The sequence below is a fragment of the Pogona vitticeps genome, chromosome 11 (genome assembly GCF_051106095.1).
Source record: "Pogona vitticeps strain Pit_001003342236 chromosome 11, PviZW2.1, whole genome shotgun sequence".
Classification (NCBI taxonomy): Eukaryota; Metazoa; Chordata; class Lepidosauria; order Squamata; family Agamidae; genus Pogona; species Pogona vitticeps.
This window is the reverse complement of record NC_135793.1, coordinates 5,482,168-5,499,164: the sequence shown is the minus strand read 5'-3', so window position 1 is coordinate 5,499,164 and position 16,997 is coordinate 5,482,168. Positions and strand designations below refer to the sequence as shown.

Sequence of the window (16,997 nt, the reverse complement as noted above, 5' to 3'; positions counted from 1 at the left end):
TAATTTTTTTTTTCAGCAGAAGACTAAACACAGTTATCACCCACCTTTTAAAATCTTGGTTTCCTGATATGGAATAATATAGCTACCTACATTTTGGGGGCATTTCCTCGGTAGCCCTGCTATGAGGACTGTCGAGAGGAACCCTTAAGCCACCATGTTTACTACAAATCTCCTGGAAGGGGCTAACTTCTCTGAAGGAAGGTCTTCTCCCTTACTTGTCACGACAGGGGAAGTCCTGCTTTAGACCTCTTTTGTCCTTGAGGCAAGTGGGGGATTCCAACCCACAGCCTTGGTAAAGCTAAAAGCGTGAGAAATACCCCAGTGTATCCTGCTAGCTCCGTAGCAGGCAAGCTATCTCTAGAGAGGTGGAATTATTCCTACGACATCGATTATAGGAAAAGTTGTCCTAACCATGAAGCAATCAGATATGGTAAAAAAATTATGAGAAAGTGACATCTTTTATTATTTCATAAGCTTCAAAAGCAAAACAGACGTATGGGCCATGTTACTCAAGTTAGTAGGATGATGGATTTTCAGAAATGAGGAAGAACATCGGCTTACAGATAGATACCTACAGGTGTAGGGACACACACATACGTTCCTACGTGGTTCTCATGATTCATGGTTTTCGTTCCTTCTTTCAGACGAAAGAAAGAAGGTAATCACGGAGTCCTCTGAAGTCTAATTCACAACCGACAAAGCCCCCAGAATCAAAAATTGGATTCAGAGGTCAGATCGGCTCCGTTTGTGATTGCCTGGTGGCTCATGTCCTCCTGCGCGGCCGGCAAGACAAACTTTGTTAAAGGAGAGCCCGTTTTGAGGTGGGGGGTTATGTAGAAAGACTTCTGGAACGATTCGGAGGTGAAGTAGTAGATGAAAGGGTCAAAGCAACAGTTGAGGGTAGCAATGCACAACGTGATTGGGTAGAGTGTCTTGGCGAACCTCTCTAAAGAGCAGCTGGCGATGGCTTGGGAGCGTACAAGGGCGTACAGGAAGAGTATGGAGTTGTACGGCACAAAGCACACCATGAAGATGGCCACATGCACAACAATCATCTTGAGTACTTTCTCTTTGTTTGTGCCAATCTGCGAGAGGGTGGCTGGTTTCCGGAGAGTTCTCAGGACCAAGGATGAACAGGTGAGGTTGAGCATCAGGGGGATGATGAAGCCAACCACTTCAATAAATATTGTAATCTTGGACAGGTAGGTCTTCCATATGCTTTTCGAAAAGCCTTCGAAACACGTGGTGCTGTTGTTGGTGGTGTTGGTGGTGGAGAACAAAGAGGCCGAGATCCCTCCGCTGAGGACCAGAATCCACACGCCCGCACACACGATGGCCGAATTGCGTCTCGTCCTAATGGTACGGGATCGGAACGGGTAGACGATGGCGAGGAAGCGGTCGACGCTGATGCAGGTGAGGAAAAGCATGCTCCCGTAGATGTTGGTCAGGAACGCCGTGCCGGAGATCCTACACAAAGGGTCTCCGAACGGCCAGTGCCGGTTGAAGTTGTAGAAGATCTTGAACGGGAGCGTGAAGACGAAAAGCAAGTCGGAGAAAGCCAGGTTGGTCATGAAAATGGTGGTCTCGTTCCGCATGTTGATGCGGAAGCAGAAGACGAACAAAGAGGCGCAGTTGGTGATCAGGCCCAAGACAAAGACCACGCTGTACACAGCGCCATAGAGGTTGTATTTGAAGGTGTCATCTGTCACGCAGGTATGGTTGTGGCTGTGATTTCCCATTCCAGCTTCACAGCGACTTGGAAAGCCAAATCAAGCAGAAACCATGCAAGGTGAGTCAGAAATCTCGGTTGACTCTGAACCAGTGGTAGGGATGGAATTCCTTTTGCTGCACAGCCATGATGGGCACTTCTGTCCTGAGGAAAACAAGAACAAAATTAATTTGCTAATACGTATCTATCTATCTATCTATCTATCTATCTATCTATCTATCTATCTATCTATCTATCTATCTATCTATCTATCTATCTATCTATCTATCTATCTATCTATCTATCTATCTATCTATCAAGCAGTAAAGCACATTTTAAAACCCCACTGAGACAGCCAGACCCTAAGGTTAAAACCTGTCTGAAGAGAAAGGTCTTCAACGGTTTGTGGAAGGAGAGGAAAGATGGGGCCAGTCTGGCCTCCAGTGGGAGGGAGTTCCAGAGTCTGGGAGCAATGGCAGAGAAGGCCCACTCCCATGTCTCCACCAAACACACCTGTGAAGGTGGCAGGACCATAAGAAAGACCTTTTCAGATTATCTTAACACTCAAGCAGGGCCATAAAGGGAGATGTAGCTTGGACACAAGCCATTTAGGGCTTTATAGCTATGATGAGAATCAAAAACAATACACTCTTTATGTCAGGGCTGAGAAACCATTGACTCTCCAAGAGGTTATTGGACTGCAATTATCTGTCAATACAGCAAATCATGAAGGATGAAAGGCACTGTCGTTCATCAGCATGTGGAAGCTACCAGGTTCTCCGGTTCTGCTCCATAGACTGCTCTTATACACACATTACAAACTAAGTGACATTTAATTTTTTGTTGTATATGCTTCTCAGCTCCCCTGCAGCTCCCTGAGAGAGAAATGAAAGGCGGCTAAACCTCACGGAGCAGATGCTGGCTGAGGCCACATTTGGCTTGCCTCGGCTTTCCTGACATCTGGGAGAAATTATTTATGATCTAGGGTTTGAGGTATCCGTTTTCAGGAATAACTGCCCATGATCTAACCCAGTGGTTAGACCATGTTTGGACCCGACCAATAGTGGCTAGGCTATATGGCCCTGAGTTAGGGATTCTGGAGAGCCAGAGGTTTACAATGACTAAGTTGGCACACCCTATTCCAGCCCAGAAGCATCTGGCTTTCTTTTTGTTAGTCATCTGAGGAATTGTTCTGCGTGACCCAAACCCCTCAGCTCCTGTGTTCCAAATACAAATGCATTTGTCTCGCTTGCTCACCATTTCCTGTTTTCATCAAGCCAAGACGGAGCCTAAAGACTGTACATCATCAAGGGAGGGGGGGGGGAGGAGATTTTAAGGAAAGGAAAAACAATATATTTTTCTGCCTCTTGCTGCTTTACTTCCTGTGTCTCACAATCTGGACCTTGCTAGCAACAGTTCTCCACTTCCACCACACTTGTGTTCCAACAAAACACCACATGGCTACTTAAACACGTGGGCCAGAAGCTGTTCAACGGGCGAAGCCGCAAGGACTTCACTGATTTAGATGATCCTCAAGAAATCGGCTCCTCTCGTAAAAACCCTGAAAGTCATAAGCAGAAATCAAAAGACCCTGGAGGGGTTCAAGAATTAATAATAATAGTAATAATTAAGTCAATTTCGACTTCTGGGATCCTTTTCAGAGTTTTCCAGATAGAAAGTACTCAGAAGTGCTTTACCCTTCCCTTCCTCTAGGGGCAACCTTGGGACTGTGCAGCTTGCCCAAGGCTACCCAGGCTGGATCTTCTCCCAGGAGGCACCGAAGGGGAATCAAACTTCCAACCTCTGGCTCTGCAGACAGATACCTTACTGACTGAGCTATCACAGCACACGAAATGCATGCTCTGTCATCAAGCTTCTGTCTTCTCCCATAACAGAAGGATGGAGCGACTTCTTTTGCAGGACAGGATTCTGAAATCCTTTCCTGTCTTGGAAAGTCAGGCCATCTGTAAGACAGACCTTCCCCCCCCATTGCAAAACAATTGCAAACTAGAACGCTTTACAATTTCCTGTCTGATTAGATGAAAACAGATCAAGAGGTGTACTTAGCAGCATCCGGGTAAAACCTGCTCCGGGTTATTTCTGTATCCAGAAAGGACGAGAGGATTTCTCTTTGCACCTCCAAGTGAATAAACCATCCAGAATGTAATCATTGAAAAATGGGTTCAACTCTACTTGCGTAGTCCTTTTCTGCTTGGAAAGGTTACTTTTTTTGGACTACAGAATTTCCCAAGGAGGCTCTAGGAACTGTCATTACAGTTCCAAACTTTGATTTCACTCTTAGGTTTTGCATTATCTCATTATCTCAATTTCTGGCTGTGACTATACCATGTAATGGAACTTAAGATCTCTCCCTCTCTCTCATACGTGTACACACACACACACACACACACACAGAGAGAGAGAGAGAGAGAGATCTTAAGTTCCATTGCATGGTACAATCACCGTAGGACAGGCTGCAACAACTCAGGCTGAGCACATGTTAAACATCTCAAAGGAGGTAGATCCGAACTCTGGACCTAACAAGCTCTAAACATTATATTGCAGGTGCTGGAGGGGGCATCCATCAGGTCCGACCCTTGTCAGAGGAGACCATAAGCAAATACAGTATGGCCTCGCAAGACGATTTTTATTCGTTCTGCGAAAATCGTCGACTTGTGAAAAAATCGACTTGCGAGGTTCCCTATGCATCAATCTAAAAAAAAAAAAAAGCTTGCGAAGCTTCGGTCTCAAAAAAAGTCTTGCGAAGCATCAGCCTAAAAAAAAAGTTTTGCGAAGCACGGTCATAGAAAAAAAGTCTTGCGAGACACCATAGTGATCGCCAAAACATTCGTCTTGCGGGTTTTTCGTCCCACGAGGCAATCGTCTAGCAAGGCACCACCGTAGACAGGCAAAGGGGTCTCAGCTGGCATAGGGCAGCGTCTTCAATTTTGATCACTGGGATAGATCGACCCCCCTCCCGTTGATCAAAAAAGAGGAAAGCCAGAGACTCAAGATCTCAGTTGGAGGAAAAGTCCTGTGGCTGCCCCTGGGGCAGAGGGAGGGGGGAGGCGAGTTACAGGGAGACTTAAGTATGTGAAAGAGAAACATCTGCAGTGTGAAAAAGAACAGGCATTCCAACAGCTGGTCTCCTCTTGTAAGACATGATCAGACATCTTGATCAGATCGGCCTGCAAAGCAGCCCGAGGAGCTTTTGCTGAAGGCCTTTTTTTCTTCTGCACACGAACGAGCTTTAAAGTCCAGGAGGAAGAGGGCAGATCTCGGGAGAAAACCCAGCCTGCACAACCTGGCATGCTTTGTGTCCATTTCCAAGAGATCAGGAGAAAAAGAAATCAATCTCTCCTTTTTTTCCAGTGGTTGGGAGGCGTCTCGACAAGTTTGGGCTCTGTCTTTTCGAACCCCGCATATTCCTTTCGTCCTTCTTTTCTGTTTCTCCATGGAGGTATATGGTGTGCACTGCACCCAAGATTTGTCCCAGAACTTTGAAGAAAAATGCTTCAGGCAGAGTGAACACATTTTGGGGCATTTACTTTTCTTTTTTTTGTAAGGGGAAAGTAACAATAAATACATTCAAAACTAAAGATACAAGTGGAAATGCGTCTACTGTAATAGTGTGATTAATGCATTTTCTATTTGCTTATAGGTTGCTTTTCAAGAGACATTTGGGGGTGAATTTTTTCAAGATATATCTCATTCTCTTAACGTTCTCCTCTCCAAAGGAACTGAAAGTAACCAGCAATGCAATTTATGCTGACTGAACTGAACGAATTACTTTCGAAAAGAACTTTCCCAAACTCTGCGTATAATAAGATTGTTGCAGACCTTCTGCCTTTATTTATTTCTGTTTTGCACTTCTGCTTTTCCTCTCCTATTCTGTGTTTTGTTGGCGGTGTTACAAAAATGACCAAGTGTAGGTTTTCTAATAGCCTGAATGCTGAACTAGGTCTGGAGAGGCCCGAGTTCAAATTCCAGCTCAATCAGGTGGCTGACACTGCCTCTCTCACCTTGAGTCAATGCCTCCCTCTTTCAACTTGCCCTACCGCGTTGGCTTTAGGTGCAGATAAAAATAATCAGCAGGAACAAATTATCTTCAGACTCTTGGAGGAAAGCTGGGTTATAAGTACCACCAAGGAACAAATGAATATAAATATCCCCATTTCCCCCTCCTCCATTTCTCAGTGTTGCTGTTTATTTTCAATTTTAAGTCCCAAGGTGCCCCCCCTTGCTTGCACGCGCGCACGCTCTCGGGCGCATGTGTGAAGCGGTAGGGGAACACGTGTGTGCCCACGCTGGCGTGAGTGCTCCCCAACCCCTTTCCACATGCGCAAGAGAGCCTGCACGCTCTTGCACCCACCCCTTCGTGCGGATGCTCGGACACATGCGTGAAGGGGTGGGTGGCGCTCATGCCGGCGCTGTCACGTGCATGCATGCGCAAAGCAGCTGTGGGGAGGGGTGTGTGTGCAGGGGGCGGGCAAAGGTCTGTCTCCGTGGCCTGGTCTGTCTCAGGCCACGGATCAGCACTGAGCTGCAGACCGGAGGTTGATGAGGGGACTCATTCATTCATTTCTGGTGTTTGTTGTCAGCTGACGGTCACTTTTCTGTTAATTTGATCATTTTGATTAGGATGTCTTTTTCCCCCTTTTTTTGTTTGCTTGCCCCCACTGTATGGTACATACTCTATCTGTGCTCTAACTCCTGTCTTCTGAAGATGCCGGCCACAGAGGCTGGCAAAAGGTTAGGAACGAAAACCTCCAGAACACGGCCAAACAGTCCGAAAAACCTACATCAGCCATTGGATCCCGGCTGTGAAAGCGTCCGAGAATACATTGTTCCTTCTAGCTTTTGAAATTCAAAGAGAGTCCAGTCTCTGCTGAGTGTTCTATCCCTCTCCTTCATCAGTGGGTGGCAGGTTGTTTGCTGCTGTTGATCTGTTTGGTTGGTTGCTAGTACGCGTACAGTAAAGAAAGCAGAATGCACAAGTCTATAGTTTCAAGCAACTGTAAGTAAAGAAACTTTTTTTATGTTTTCTTCTACTAATGTCTCAGAAGGAGTCACTGAAACTTTAAGTGCCAGGAAATGAGAAGGGGGTGGATGCTGGGAAACTCGTAGCTACTCTCCTCTGTAGAACTCTGTACTTCTACTGTGTAGCAAAAAGAGAATTTTACCAGAAATTCAAAGCTGTTCTTAAAATTAACCCTTGATAGTTAACTTTGCATATCCACAAATACAACTACCTCTGTGCAGAGGGGGAGGTTTCCAGAAACCCTTTTCCCCCCCTCCATTTTGTACAAAGCCACTTCTTTTCTTCAAACGGAGTCACTGAAGATGCTGCCTCCTTGTGCCTTCAAATTTGGCCCGACCGCTATGAGTGCTGGCCTTTATGCAGGCTCGAAACACAGGGCTTGTGTGCGCCCGCTTGAATAAATATGTGCATAAGTTATATAAAGCATAACAAGCTGCGCCCACAGCTCTGACCTTTTTGATTTCCTCAAACCCTGCATTCAAAAGCAAGGAAATGCGAACGTAAAAACTGGTGACTGGTCGCTGGCCCCCACTGTTGACAACTCGGTCTTCGGTTTACTTTCTACAGTCCTTTCGCCTGAGCGACAACATCATTAAAGCTACAAGCAGGCCAGCTAAATAAAGGAACCATGAGCCCACTCTAGTTACTTCAGCTGGATAAATACTACTTGTCTTCGTTGCTTTTTGCCCTTCTCCTGGCGAATGGAAATGTTTTCCCAAGGAAGGCTTGCAAACGGGGCAAACGATGCATTAGCCCTCCAGCTGGGTTCTGTGCCCTGACAGGTTTTCTGCTAGCGTGCTGCTTCCTTTCATTCTCCACTCTCCGGCGGGGCAAACAGGAGGGCGTTCCAGGCTATAATGTGACGATGGTTTGCTGTGTTCAAACCTGCATCAGCTCCCAAACGCGGAGGTGAGCAAAGGTGTCCGTGATGGAGAGGCACCTCCTGTTGGGAGCAGCCAGGCCGTTCACCTCCCGGGCGAGAGGGGCTCCCCTCAGCCAAGAGGGCAAAAATGTTGAAACGGAGCCTCTCCTACTTTGGGCACCTCGTGAGAAGGCAGGGTCCTCTGGAAAAGACAATCATGCTGGGAAAAGGGGGAAGTCAGCAGGAAAAGAGGAAGACAAAATGTGAGCTGCGTTGACTCCCTAAAGGAAACCACAGGCTTGAGTTTGCAAGACCTGATCAGGAAAGTTGAGAGGGGGACATTTTGGAGAACACTCGTTCACAGGGTCGCTGTAAGTCAGAGGCGATTTGACAGCACATTAAAAAAACAATATTTGCATTAAAATGATCTCCCCTTCTTCCCAAACAACGGGCTGGAGGCGGAAGGTTTCATCTGAATTCTCACGGAGAACCCGCCTGGGGCCCCAGTGAAGGAAGGTTGCCTCCAGTCCCCCCCCCCCCCAAGTCTCCCCTAGTAGAAAGAAGAGCGAAAACATCCCTCTAAGCTCATGGGCAGCATGTGTAAACAAAGGGTTTTCCTAATATTAGCGGAGAAGGGGAAAGAGGTGAGCTCTTCTGGTCTGAGGCTGAGGTGTGTCTGAGCTGTTTGCACGCTTCTGGCTTCTTGTTTGCTAGGTGCAGGGTGCTGGGGGTGTAGGGTCTGCTGGAAAGCCCCCGAAACGTGGTTAAATTGGCCCCCTGCCAGGAGAGTTTTAGAGCAATACATTGGAGGTGTGAGAGGACCTTGTGGGGCAATTGTCGCTTTCCCCGATTTAGAGAGAGCAAAGGGCAAGGGACAGGTCCACTCTGTGGTGAAAATGGGAAGACTAATAATGGTTGACAGCGAAAAGACAGAACTGTTCAATACCAAGGTACTATCTTGACTTTTTCATTGGCTGTGAAGTTCTCCGAGAGCCCTATGAACTGGAGAGGTGGCGTGATGGTGATGATGATGACATGATATCTAGTCCATCCTGACTTATGACGACTCTTTTCAGGCTTTCCAGGTAGAGAATATTCAAAAGTGCTTTACCTTTTCCTTCCTCTAGGGGCAACCCTGGGACTGGGCAGCTGGCCCAAGGCCACCCAGGCTGGCTTTTCTCCTAGGAGGCCCAGTGGCTCCGTAGCCAACACACTGAACTATCCAGCAGGGAACAGATAAATAACAATAAATAACGATTTGCTCTCGTTTTTATATCCCTTCCTTTGAAAAGGCAAGGAAGCGTACCATGTGCTCCCAACCAAAGGTGGGGGAACCTCGGCTTTAGTTTAGCCACTGGAGACTGGCGGGAAAATATGATCGGCAATTAGTTTTCTTCCCCGTGCCTTTGTTAGTCCATTTGGGATCGCTCAAACAATCCGGCGTGTTCGTTTCACGTTCCTGCTTGAGTCACAGCAACTCTCCCTGGCTGGGGAGAGTGATGATAAAGAACATCAAAGCAAGAGGCTAGCCAGAGCCGTCTGTGAATTCTGAACTCTCCCATCCGCTGTGTTGCATCATTTGTAGGGGCTGGAACCAGATAATGGGGCTGCATCTGGTGTATCATCCCTCATCTCCAGGCCCTTCCCTCCATATTAAATGTTCAACAGAAAGCCAAGAAGCTCTGATAAACGAAGCGAACAGTCTTACAGGGACAGACAGTCATCATCATCACCATCATGATGTGCCGTTGAATCAGTTTCTGACTTATGGCAACCCTTTTCGTGGTTGTCCAGGTGGAGAAATACTCAGGCGTGTTATTTCCCATTTTCCCATTCCCTTCTTCTGGGGTGCATTTTGTGACTGTGCAGCTGGATCAAGGCCACACGGGCTGGTTCTGGATCGGGGAGAACTGAACTCCCAAATTCTGGCTCCACCGCCAGAGACCTAAAACCACCGAGCTATCCAGCCAGCTTAAGTGACGTCAGTTTTTTACCTCTGGCTGAAAAGCACCAAGTCAACAAACTGTAGGGGGAAAATATCTAGTGAAAATGGATCACAGTGATTAAAATATACACCATGGTAGGAAAGGAAGGCATCTCTTAATCTCCCTTCACACCTGGGAACCTGTCCAGACAATAGCCTAGATTCTCGAATGTAAACTGTAAACAGAATGGGACACAGCACGGCATGCTGGACTGACACATGTTTTTACCATCACATGGCCCGGGGTGGTGACTCGCTAGACAGTTTTTTCGCTAGACATTGACTTTTTGCGATCGCTATAGCGATTCGCAAAACAGTGATTCCTATGGGGGAATTTCGCTGGACAATGTTTGATCCCTGCTTCGCAAACCAATTTTCGCTAGACAACGATTTTGACAGCTCCCTCTGCACTCGCAAAATGGGTGTTTTCGGGACCTAAGCTTTGCAAGACATCTATTTAAACAGCTGATCGGCGGTTCGCAAAGCGGCTTTCCTATGGCCGATCTTCGCTAGACAACGACGATTCTTCCCCATTGGAATGCATTAAACAGGTTTCAATGCATTCCAATGGGGAAATGCTTTTCGCTAGATGATGATTTCGCTAAACAGCGATTTCAGTGGAATGGATTATCATCATCTAGCGAGGCACCACTGTATACAGCTCTAAGGCACTGAGCAGGCACCCCAGAAGTCAGGTGAAAGGATCTTCCATGAATGGACTGCTCCTACTAGTGGGAATCAGGCAGTCTGTGCTCACATGCATCCTGCTGAAGACTTGCGTAGTCCTCCGAGGGTCCACCATCACTAAATGACTCTCCACGTTTGCAAATAATAATAATGGGAGAATCACCCTCCAGAAGGCACAATTCTCCCGTATTCAATGCAACTTGAGAGCTCTCTCTCCCCCCCCCTCTGGTTTTGCCCCGAACCGCATGCTGGAAGGGGTTGTTCCAAACGGAGCAGCCTCCCGCCCTGCGTTCTAGGGAAGCCAATGCCCATAAACAGAAGCAAAATGGAATCAAGCCAGTTAAACCCCCAAGCGTTGGAAGGAATTCCACAGAGTGCGTGCAAAAGCCAAGCCACCCACAACAGCCACAAGGGTCAAGCCGATAAATCATGAATCCGACAGGGCGGGATGGAGCAAACTGAAGCCGGTCCAAGAAAGTCCAAATCAACAGGCGGGAGTTCCAGATGATGCAATGATTAAAAAGTCTGTCCAGGATTTGGGAGAGGGGGGGTATTTATTCTTTGGCTTGGGACCTTTCCCTTCCTCAGCTGGCTCCAAGCAGTTATTTACTGCAGATGTCCAACCTTGAGAGACGACAGCCTTTGTTGCTCTCCCTGCTGTAAAGCCCAGTTGCCAGCATCCTCTGGGATTGGACGATTGTTATTCATCACACTGCTGTCATCTCCTGGAGGGACCGAGTCCTCCCTGAACATCTGGAAGAGGGCTGTCAGCAGGCGTCCGAACATCTTCCCCAGGTTTGGTCTCCCTCAAGAGGACTCAGCCAGAGCAGATCCAAGGTGAGGGGTTTTCAGAAGGATGGGAATATCACCCCTCATCTCAGGGACAGCCCCTGACTGTAAAAGGGGAGATTAAAGTCCAGGAGGAACGAAACCTTACAACACTCCCTGAAGTTACTATGGTAAATAACAATACTGTAACTCGTAATGCTATCAGTGAACACTTCAACTAGAGCCGACGACACTTAATATTTAAAGTTTCTGATCAAGCTGGATGTAAAGGTAAACAGAAGGAGATTGTATAATTGAAACGGATGTTTATTTTTCAGAACACTCGTTGGCGGACGAAGCTTGGTGAATGCTCTATTAAAAGCACAGAACTTAATGTATAAAACAATACCCAGCGTTGCGTCGTGGGTAGAGTGGCAGACTAGGACTCAAGAGGCCTGGGTTCAAATCCCTGTTCAGCCATGGAAACTCACGGGGGGTGGGGAGGAGGTGTAACAGATAAACCTAATCCTTAAATATCTCACTTACCCTGCAAGCCCTATTAGGGTGATTATAAGTGATGTTTGTTCTCTCTTGGCCAGACTTCACGAGAACGACTCATCCAGTCCTAGGCAACACAGTTTGAGAAGGATATTAACAAAATGGAATGGTTTTTTTGGACCTTGGTCCCTAAAAGGGTGACCAAAGTCTGGAAACCAAGCCTGAAGAAGGGTTGGTGGAGATATGTATGTTTAGCCTGAAGAAGATAAGACTGAGAGCTGATATGATGCAATAGATCGATGCTGTTCATGCAGAAGGTGGGACAAACACCCCGAAGTTTGCTTTCTGTGTTTCCAGAGGGTAGAACCCATGCTAATAGATTCTAATAATCTAATGGAAAGATACTTGAGTTATTGTTAGGAAGACTTAGTAAGAGGTCATCACAAATGGAAGGGACCACCTGGAAAAGCAATGGACTCGCCTTCATCACAAGTGTTCCAAGCTGAAGTTGGATGGTCATCCAACTCCAGATGCTCTTCTGTGAGCCTCATGGCACAGTGGTTGAACTGCAACAATGCAGTGAAGACTCTGCTCATGGTCTGAGTTCGATTCCGGGATCAGACAGCTGGCTTGAGGTTGACTCAACTTTCCATCTTTCCAAGGGTGGTAAATTGAGTACTCAGTTTGCTGGGGTAGGGGGGGGGCAATGTGTAGCCTACATAATTTACTTGTAACCTGCCTAGAGAGTTCTTTAAGCTTTATGAGGTGGTCTATAAGCAGCACACTTTGCTTTGCTTTTTTGCAAGAGATGTCCATTCAAGATCTACAATGCTATGGTTTTTATTGACTTACCTACATATTACCCAGTAGAGTAAAAGATGGGATACTTCATTTTACTTTCCATTGGGTACTAACAACAGACTGGGGATTCAATGCATCTCTCTCTCTCACACACACACACACACACACAGAGAGAGAGAGAGAGAGAGAGAGAGTAACCCTCGGATAAATGCAGAAACCTCATCATCATCATCGTCATCATCATCATAGAACTACAGAGCTGGAAGGGATCCTATGGATTATTGAGTCCAGCCTCTGTCAAGGAAGCCCAGTGGGGAATCGAACTCCCAACCTCTGGCTCCGTAACCACTCAAGCCACTGAACTATCCAGCAATTCCGAGGATGCTCAGCCTTTCAGAGCACTCTTTTCAAATGAATGTCAAGGCTGCATCTCCAAAGTCTGTTGGATGCTGCTGTTTCACCAGTGGAAATCCGGCATGAGAACCTGTGATCCATTAGGATCCTGGCCACCTCCATGCCTATCACACAGTCGCCTCAGGCGGTGGAGGTTATCCCAGATGTGGAGTAAGGCATCCTCAAACTTCAACACGGATGTCAAGGGTTTGCTGTGTGATGTCATCTCCTGGACTCCTTAGTGCTTTCCAGATAGGAAAATAGCAGTCTATAGTGGTTGTGGGAAACTGGCCTAGCCTTCTTGATCATCTCTCAAGAGATTTCCTTTTAAGGTTTAGACCAGTGGCTCCCAACCATGTGGCCCCAGATATTTGCGGACTGCAACTCCCAGAAGCCTTCGCCCCTTGCTGTGCTGGACAGGATTTCTGAGAGTTGCAGTCCAAGAACATCTGGATTACCCAAGGTTGGGAGCCACTGGTTTAGACAGTGGCTAGATCCTTTGGTGGACATGATCAGGACTTCCACTTGGGCATTTGCAGGAAAGAGCCTTCATGGAATTGTGAGCCCTCAGGGCTGTCACAACCAGTTCGCTTGAGATGCAGAGAGGCTCCTGGTAACATATCTGACGACAAGCAGAGATGTCTTTAATCCTCTTGGGCTTTTCCTTTCCTAACTTGTGATGAGGCTTTGATCACAATTTAATCTGCCATTTTTATATTTGAGTGCTTCTTGTTGGGATCGGTTGGCTATTCTATGTAGAATAACCAACTTGAGAACAGCCATAAGCATTTATTTAAGGATTGCAATGCAAACCCCAAATGTAAATAAGCAAAGAAAGGAACCACGGTCTGGATTCAACCAGAGTCAAGCATTTACAGCTGCAATCTTAAACACACTTAATTGGGACTAAGCACCATTCAGCACGACGCAGGCCTTACTTCTGAGCAAAGGTCCACGGGGTTGTTCAGCCTGTCCCAGGGACTTCAATAGACAAACAAAGCATAAACTGGCATCTCTCCCACAAAAATAAAATTTCAAAAGTGCTTCACTGTCTGAAACATACCTAGTATGGAGTTTCAAGACATCTTGCTTCCAAGCCACATCCCTGCTATATCTGACCATAAGTATGACAATATCTCACTGGCTTGTGTGTTCTAGAAGAGGTGTCGCTGAATCACAACTCATTACATTTTCTCTTCAAATGATTCATAATTTGTGTCAAAACACTTTAAAAAAAAGCACAGGGGAAGCGAAACTATGTAAAGTACCAAATAATTACAAAATCAGGAATATTTGCGGGTGCACCCAAGAACACAGCCACAGTGCCAGAAACCCAAACCTAATTCTCAAAAAAGAGAGTTACGAATTTCGAAGGTGTGCATTTAAATGCTACATCATCTGTTCTCAATTATTCCAGAGTGCAGGACACGCAACAATGGGCTCAAGTTACAGGAAGCCAGATTTAGATTGACTACCGTGTTTCCCCGAAAATAAGACAGGGTCCTATATTTATTTTTGCTCCAAAAACACATTAGGGTTTATTTTCAGGGGATGTTTTATTTTTTTTCATGTACAGCCATCTACATTTATTCAAATACAGTCCTGTCATCTTCTTCTGGTTGCTGCACAATGGTGGAGGGTGGGGTTCACTTAAAAGGTAAAGGTTCCCCTTGACAATTTTTGTCCAGTTGTGTTCGACTCTAGGGGGCAGTGCTCATCCCCGTTTCCAAGCCATAGAGCCACCAGCGTTTGTCCGAAGACAATCTTCCGTGGTCACATGGCCAGTGCGACTTAGACACGGAACGCTGTTACCTTCCCACCGAGGTGGTCCCTATCTATCTACTTGCATTTGCATGCTTTCGAACCGCTAGGTTGGCGGGAGCTGGGACAAGCGACGGGCGCTCACTCCGTCGCATGGATTCGATCTTATGACTGCTTGGTCTTCTGACCCTGCAGCACAGGCTTCTGCGGTTTAGCCCGCAGCGCCACCACATCCCTGAGGGGGGTTCACTTAACTGGGGCTTATTTTGTCGGTAGGGCTTATATTAGGAGCATCCTTGAAAAATCATACTAGGGCATATTTTCAGGTTAGGTATTATTGGGAAAATGGGGTATCAGGAAAAACTTCCTAACTGTTAGAGCAGTATGACGGTGGAAACAATGACCTCGAGAGGTGGTGAGCACTCCCACACTGGAGGTGTTCAAGAGAAACTTTAGACAGTCACCTGGCAAATATCCTTTGACCAGGATTCCTGCATCCAGCAGGGGGCTGGACTGGATGGTCTTATCGGCCCCGTCCAACTTCACTATCCTGTGATTACACGATTCTATGATACACAGCAGGATCTTAACGCACGGGAGTTCAAGGCTCTTTCGGAACTAATGGAGGTACACTGCTGAGAAACCACTGGCTTCCAGAAATATAAAACAAGGTGGGTCATTCAAGTAAGTTAAGGCAAGGATGGGCAATCCCCTGAGCCCTCCAGATGTTGGGCACTGAAATGCCCATCATCCCCCACCACTGTGGCTGACGGGACCTGCAAGGCAACCATATTCCGAAGGCCAGGAGCCACCCACCCCAGGTTTAAAGGCTTTTAAAGAGCAGACCCCTGGCAGGGGTGTTTCCACAGCGTGATCTTCAGCGCCACAAATTGGCCAGGGTTGGAAAACATGTCCTGTGTTTCCCCGAAAATAAGACAGGGTCTTATATTAATTTTTGCTCTAATAAACACATTAGGGCTTATTTTCAGGGGATGTTTTATTTTATTTTTTCATGTACAACCATCTACATTTATTCAAATACTGTCCTGTCCTCTTCTTCTGGTTGCTGCAAAAGGGTGGAAGGTGGGGTTTCACTTAACTAGGACTTATTTTTTGGGGTAGGGCTTATATGACGAGCATCCTGAAAAAGCACATTAGGGCTTATTTTCAGGTTAGGTCTTATTTGGGGGGGGGGGGGACGGGATAGTAGACCATGCCTATGCTGTCTTATCTAGCAAGGAAACGGGTCTTGGGAAAGAAAAGGCCCCCAGGAATGGAAAGCAAGACAAAGGCAAGGTTGGCTGGGCCAGCCCATCCCATAGAAACACTAGGATTGCTGCGGGGGCGGGGGGGGGTAAGGAAAAGATGAATTTCCTGTGCCTGAATTGAAACGCACTGGCCCGAATCCTGTACCCTCTTCCGCGGGAGTCGGACGCCCTCCGTGGTGCTTACTCCCGAGTAGGCCTGCCCAAGTCCCGGCCAGGTCTACTCGGAACTCTGGGTCCCCCGTGGCATTCAAAGCCCTCCCCTTAGAAAGTGACAAAAGGGTGTCGTTCAGGATCCTCTGCTTGGATTCCGTGGCAGCTGGAGGGGGGGGGGAAGAGCTTTTGTTTATCTGTTTTCATTGGAAGGATAAGGATCCAGAGGAGCCTCCGGCACGAAGGGGGCCGGGGATCACTCTCAGCAAGCCATCCAGCCGCGTCCCACTCTTGTTGGGTTGATTTTTGGAAAGAAAAAAAAAAAAGCATTAAAAGTGGGGAGGAGAGAAAGCCACTCACCTGGGATCCGATGCCCAAGGGGGTCGGCTTCGCCCACGGGTGCCCTGCCGCCGACCGGCCAGTTCAGACCGAGTTAAGCCTTTCCTCCGTGCCTCTGGCCGGGCGAGCGCCGGATCCGACCCATCTTCTCGGAAGGTCCCCCCCCCGGCCCCAGTTTCCCTTCGACCTGGCTGTCCCCCCCCGTCCTAAAAGCGATCGCGGTCCATCCTGGCGGAGCATCCAGGGGAAAAAGGGAAACGGGGAACACACACACACAAACACACACACAAACACAACCCCCCCCCAAGCCTCTTTGTCTGCCGGGCTCCTTGGCGTGCGCTCTCCTCCAGTCCGCTCCCCGGGTTGAATGAATGCGTGCGCCGGAGTTGGCTAGAAAGGGGGGGGGGGGCGCCGGGAAGAAAGGGGAAATTCTGCCCTGGGGTGGGGGGTGGGGGGAGATCGCTCCACAGGGGACGCTTCTCATTGGCTGATGAGCATTATCCTCGATTTCCCCCCCCCCAACACACCCTCCAGATCCCGCCCCGTCCTCTTCGGGCTTCCCTTACGCAGCCAATGGCACCGCCTGGCGATCCTTTCATCACCAAGCCGGACCCCCCCCCCCTCCTGCCCGCTTGCCCCGGGAAGAGGGGTTGTCCGAAAGGAGGGGCGTCGCGAACAAGGAGGAGCAGGTCCGGGACAAGGGGGAAGGGGCCCCGATCCGGTCCTGGAGCGCTCGC

The 16,997-nt window shown here is 47.7% G+C and overlaps 1 protein-coding gene across 2 annotated transcripts; it reads right to left on the bottom strand.

Annotated features, from left to right (window-relative positions):
- Nucleotides 1–439: 439 nt before the first annotated feature.
- LPAR4 (lysophosphatidic acid receptor 4) lies at nucleotides 440–16,680 on the bottom strand. Of its 2 annotated transcripts, none has more exons than XM_020807681.3 (2): nucleotides 16,282–16,680; nucleotides 440–1,873 (listed from the first exon to the last, which is right to left on the bottom strand). In XM_020807681.3, exon 2 carries the CDS (start codon nucleotides 1,737–1,739, stop codon nucleotides 711–713), a length of 1,029 nt encoding a protein of 342 aa, XP_020663340.2. In that variant the 5' UTR covers nucleotides 1,740–1,873; nucleotides 16,282–16,680; the 3' UTR covers nucleotides 440–710. The 2 variants fall into 2 exon arrangements, with proteins under 2 accessions (XP_020663340.2, XP_020663341.2); XM_020807682.3 differs by having other exon boundaries at nucleotides 440–1,868.
- Between the last annotated feature and the right edge of the window lie 317 nt (nucleotides 16,681–16,997).